This window comes from Limulus polyphemus, unplaced genomic scaffold, assembly GCF_000517525.1.
Source record: "Limulus polyphemus unplaced genomic scaffold, Limulus_polyphemus-2.1.2 Scaffold1354, whole genome shotgun sequence".
Lineage (NCBI taxonomy): Eukaryota > Metazoa > Arthropoda > Merostomata > Xiphosura > Limulidae > Limulus > Limulus polyphemus.
Genome location: NW_013666964.1, coordinates 287,320 through 293,325, shown reverse-complemented (window position 1 = coordinate 293,325; position 6,006 = coordinate 287,320). Strand labels below are relative to the sequence as shown.

Genomic DNA, 6,006 nt, shown 5'->3' with positions numbered 1-6,006 from the left:
TGGCCATGCCGGGCCCCAATAGAGTTTATAGGTGGAGTATTGGGCAAAAAATAACTTAATATCCATTGAAACTTATGAAGCGGTTCTTCAAAGAATTTAATTCAGCAACTAGTTGGTTGATAGACGAACAGTTTTACAAGTACACGTTACAGGCTTTTAAATGGATAGCGAAAACACGCGTGTAAGGAATTAATTTCATTTTTGTGTAACGTTTTAACGTGACAAGAATGCATCGGTAACTGCAACTTCACAATAAGTAATATTATTCATCGAAATGAATATTTAAAATCAGTAACACATTACTCGTGAAGTGTATCAGTTAATAAATATATTTTTCGTGAGTTATGTAATTTCCATAATTAGAAAAAAAAAACAGTGACATCGTTAAGAGTAGAAATAACAGCGGTGTTATTAATACAGTGGTTATATTTGTCACTATTATTTCGTATGTTACTTACTCTGAACACCTCCTAATATAAATACCAAGTAAACCGTCAGTTTTGTAAGTGTAGAACTTGCTTGGTAATTAATCTGTAGATTCTGATTTCTTTTAAAGCTCGTGTACTCTACTTATTTTGGGGGGGGGGGGGGACAGACAAGTACTGAAGGTTGTGTTTAATTGTAATAGTGATCAGAAGAATATTGAAAATATTGTCTAACTGTTCGTACTTGATCTACCAACCAGGTGGTTAGGGCGTTGGACTCGCGGTCTAAGGGCCAGGGGTTCGAATCCCCGTCCGTTCATACTTTATCTTAACCAACCAGGTGGTTAGGGCGCTTGACTCGCGGTCTAAGGATCGGGGGTTCGAATCCTCGTCCCACCAAACATGCTCGCCATTTCAGCCGTGAGGCCGTTATTATGTGATGGTCAATCCCACTATTCGTTGGTAAAAGAGTGGTGACTAAGCTGCCTTCTAGTCTTTCACTGCTAAATTAGCGCAGATAGCCCTCGTGTAGCTTTGCGCTAAATTCAAATAGAAGTCGATTTAAGTAGTTTCAAGCACCTCCTCACATGTTCGTACAAAATAAATATCCAAGAATTCCTCAATTTTTGGCAGTTTAATAATTTCTTATTTATTAAAATGTTGCTTTCTTCTGCCTGATCCCTTTTAAACAAGATACATTGTCTGACTATTAGAGATTATTATAATATTTGATCCCTTGCTATAGGGTAAAAAAATCAATCAAGGTTTTAAGGTTAACCTTTTCTTGACTCATTTGAACACTCGCGGAAAATAGTTTGTTACTTGGAAATGTAAAACACTCATCTGTTCAGTTAAAGGGGAAAGGATACTACGAGATGGTCCTAACAAAATGGCGTTTTCAGTTATTGTCAGCATAAACTTTCAGAAACTAAACCTAATGAGCTTTATGACAACTGTTATTTCTGCAAAAAAGAATAAGCAGAAACGACTCAACACTTGAGACCATGAAATAAATTACGAGGTCTTACATATTGATGAACTTTTTGAATGGTTTAATTTTTTTAATCTTTGGCATCTTTGCAATTTAAAACACAAACTCGTAATTTAGATATTAAATGGTTGGGGATCTGTATTAGTAAAAAATAATAGCAATAATAAGCTCGAAATAAAATTACGGGTTTTATTGCATTCCATTTCTGTAGTGTTTCTGAATATTCTTCTAAAAATAGTATCTTTTACTAAAAGATGGCGCTTTATATATTACGTTTCAAACAACAACTTCGCGTATTTATAATTTTTTGTCTTAAACGAGTTTTATTTATCATGTAGAAAATGATGTTAATTTACCACTCCCTTTTAGTAGACTTAAAGTATGAGCTATATTTTATGAAATACAAGCCATCTTGTTGGTCTTAAAAATGTTTTGAAGATGTATATATAACAATAAGATAATTATATGATATATATGTGTAAATAATATACATTGCACGCCATCTTGAAATATATTTAGCATACTAAAATTCTACCACACTTTTTTACAAATTACAACAAGTATCGTGCATCGACTAACCCTTTTTTAATTTTCGATTATATAATATTTTTGTATATTTACTACAGATGGCGCGACATGCTTAGCGTATCTTGGGAAAGATATGAAATAATCACATTTTTGTGGCAAAACTGTCCCCCGATGGGTCATCGTTAAGTTCACGAACTTACAACGTTAAAATCCGGTGTTTGACTCCTCGCGATGAACAGAGTGCAAATAGACTATTGTATAGCATAGCACTAAAAAAAAACAACAAAAAATTTATCAATTTATCTAGTGTCAAAACTTAGATTGCGAGTCGAGCGCCCTAACCACCTGGCCATGCCGGGCCCTACACTTAAGTATGTAATTAACATAATTTCATCATTGTTTATTATTTGGAATTATAACATATTCTTAACGACTTCGATCTCTTTTATGAAAGAAATAAACATTCTCTCCTCAATATATTATATAAGTTACATAAATTAACATAATTTAAGACTCACTTTTGGGTGTCATTGTCTTGTTGTTGTTGTTTTTTACTACATACATACTTCGAATGTTCTATTTGGATATATTGAAAATACATTTTGTCAATAGTTACGTTAAACTATTGTTCTTAGACTTGACTTTCGCCTTTCATGTAAAACAGGTAAACAGACGTCGCCTCCTTTAGAACTTAAAAAACTGACTATTTTATCATGATAGTACTGAAATGTTAAATAACTAAAAGCCTTACCAAATCTTACAAAATCCTAACTTTAAGCAGAATTATAAGCCACCATTGGGTTTTCCTGTTATCGCTCTTCCCCTGACCCTTGTCATAACAATAATCTCTCACATGCTTTGTCCATTTTTTGGACACTTGGATAGGTGCTGCCATCTCTCTGGTTTTCCTGAAGTCACAATAAAATTACTTGGTTAAAAGTATGTGTTGTTGAATTCAAGCTTTATATATATATGTATATATATATAGAATGAAGAAAGTAAAGAGTTAATTATTGTTTTCGTGGTTATTATTTTTTTGCCGCATCTTTGACATTAATGTAAGAGATTTAGAAAAGATTTATGAAGTTTTCTTCCCGAAAAAATAATTACTATTTATGCTGGAGCAGTATTTTTTTTTTGTTAGATAATATAAACATTTTAAAGTTAATATATAATTTTCCGAATATCCTTATGTACCAGTGTGTGTGTGTGTTGTAAATACCAATATATATTGCTGCATTATTCTATTGATGCCTGAGCAGGTAACACGACTCTTTGGACTTATGAGGTGAGAGCTAATACCATTATTCTGGAGACAAACAGGACCTGCGTGGAAGACGACATGTTAATGAATTCTCGTTATCTTAACTACCCATTGTCCGTAAAGGGAATGGCTTTCATTCCTTCACTTCTAGGCTTCGTGATGTTTGGCACTCTCACTTATTTGTATGGTCGTTTCCCGCCCAAAACTGATGCAACAGCAGGGGGTAGGCTTAAGAAAAGGAGCAGCTGGAGACGAGAACGAGGCAGTAGCGACCGGAAACAAGCCCTCCATCATATTGGAATATCAGATTTCAAAAAACTCAAACGGAAGAAGCGAAAAGGGATCAAAAGGCCACCGACAGAAGTGGTAGTTTCGTGGAATGAAACAGTTGGTACGTCAACTAGCTGTTTCCGATGATAAAAGCTACGTTTAACCCTAAACAAAATGGCGGCAGAGCAAAGCATTTATATATTTATGGATTTGTAACTTTTAAAGTACCAGAAAATGTATTTTGTTGTATTTTTGTGGTGATATTCTGTGAAAAAAAAGTATTTATATTCCTCGTGAAATTACTCTTTAAGGATTTGCTAATATAGATATAAATATATTTATTTATTTTAGAGTAACAAAGTGAAGCAAAGTGATGTTTCATGTTAGGTTTCGTAAATATTTTAATCCAGAGTTTATGAACAAATAGAAAGAAACGACTGTACCTGACATTTTAAAAATATTCTCTAATTGTAAAACTTACTAAACTAAAATTTATAAAACTGTATAGTTGATTAAGATTTTTACTTTAATTGTTCAGTATTGGTTGCTTCCCGGAAAGTTATGGCTTTTTTGGCGGACGAGCCGGTACTTTTATTTTTTTACAAGTTTTACAAATAACGTTTTGTAACAGCACCAATAATTTTCGTTTGTTAGTTAAATATATTCGCTTGAGAAAACTTTGAACACTATTAGAATTAATTATAGGTTAAACATTGTTAGCAACATTTGCGATAAAGGCCGTTGTTATGAAAGCTGCTGCACCAAAGAACCAACTTTGCTCTTAGAGAACCACGGCGCGGGACAGAGAACTTTGGTTATTTTAAAATTTTTTTATAGTCCACAATTATTTACTGTTTGAATACAAAACCTGTTAGTTTGTGAAACAATTGTCAACATACATCGTGCGGCCACTTTGTTTTACGCCTCGTCTAATATTAGGCTGGGCTATCCTTTGTGGCAATAGCCAAGGTTCCATGTGTGCACAAGGTTCTTGAAGGAGGAGTTATAGGGTCTCCAATACTAAGAGAGGATTCACGTAGCGAATGTAATGTCCAAACTGATCCTCATGAGACTGAAAGGTAATTAAGATCCGGTGATTGGGCTGACCAATAAAGATGGCTGAAATCACTGTCATGCTCGATTTGAGGAATAAGAGCTCGATGTATTGAACACTTAAGTATTTGGAGGACCTTTTCCTTATTAGAGTATAAATGAGCCACTGTGGGGATGGGTGTGATAAGTATCAATGCTAGATATTCTTTCGGTGTTAGTCACCCTTTTAAAGAAATGAACAGACCCACCGTCTGTCATAAGAACGTTCTCTACTTCATTATGACACCTCCTAGCAGGACCAAGTGTCCCAAGTGAGCTTCTCTTTCAATGTTCGTTTCAAGTCGTTCACTATCCAATATTTACGCTCTGAGCACCACAGTTAAAGTAGCCCACGATTAGCTTTCCGCGAAATCCAACAAATAAACAAACTGAGCACCACAGGCAGTTAAGGTAATTTTCGGACTGTTTGTCGTCTGCAGTGCGGTAATTTTCAATGATACTATTAGGAATTATGATGTCATTGATACTGTTTAAGTAATCGGTTAAAAAAATTTGGGTCCGTGGTCGCAGAGAATGTCCCCCCCCCCATAAAACCCCACAGTATAAAGAGTCAACGATTCTGTCATTTGCACTGTTAAAATATACCTTTGGGAGTCTGTTTGTTTGTTTGTAATTAAGCACAAAGTTACACAATGGGCTATCTGTGCTCTGCTTTCATCTTATGCAAATCGATATTTGATACAAGTCTGTATGTGTCCGCTTTTAAGTGGCGAACCTCTGGACCGATTTTACCAGACTTAGCATGTATCCCTAGGGCCCCCATAAAAGTAATATAACGCGTTGTCGTGCGGTTTTGACCCCTCACGTCAAGTTGTAAATATTAAAACAGAGTAAAATATATTGTGTAAATGTCAACTAGTTAAGTTACATTTCTCAACGTATCTCATATATTTTCTCTAATTATACGTCAACAAAAATATTACGTGTGTTGTGAAATCCCCCCCCCCCTGGTGACTCAGTAATAAGTCTGACGGCTTAAAATGCTAAAAACCGGGTTTCAACACCCGTAGTTGGCAACGCATTGATAGCCAATTGTGTTGCTTTCTGCTTAGCTAAAAACATACAAACTACAAAAAACAAAAGCGTTAAAAAAATACAAATAAAAAACGACCATAAGCATAACGTTTGGATATTATGGGGAGGGGTATTTTTGCTCTGCTCTTCAAATATAAGATTGCACTTCCGATCAAAATGCTCTTCAAATATAGGATTGCACTTCCGATCAAAATGCTCTTCAAATATAGGATTGCACTTCCGATCAAAAGAGGATTTTTTTTTAAAACGAAAATACAACATGTTACGATAAAATCAGCGTTTGCTAAACCCATCTAGATGTGCTTGCGATTTTATTTGTTTACAAAAGAAGAAGAAAAAAAAAGTATTTAAATTTTCTTTGTCTTTTACTACTTTAGAAT

General features: G+C 34.6%; 1 protein-coding gene across 1 annotated transcript in view; it reads left to right on the top strand.

Moving 5' to 3' along the window:
* LOC106463229 overlaps nucleotides 1-5,987 on the top strand; it is a 23,465-nt gene extending 17,478 nt beyond the window's left edge. The window contains exon 7 of the mRNA XM_013923223.2: nucleotides 3,207-5,987. Coding sequence (XP_013778677.2) covers nucleotides 3,207-3,625 — 419 coding nt within the window. The 3' untranslated portion in view covers nucleotides 3,626-5,987. The remainder of the gene's footprint in view (nucleotides 1-3,206) is intronic.
* The last annotated feature ends 19 nt before the right edge of the window (nucleotides 5,988-6,006 follow it).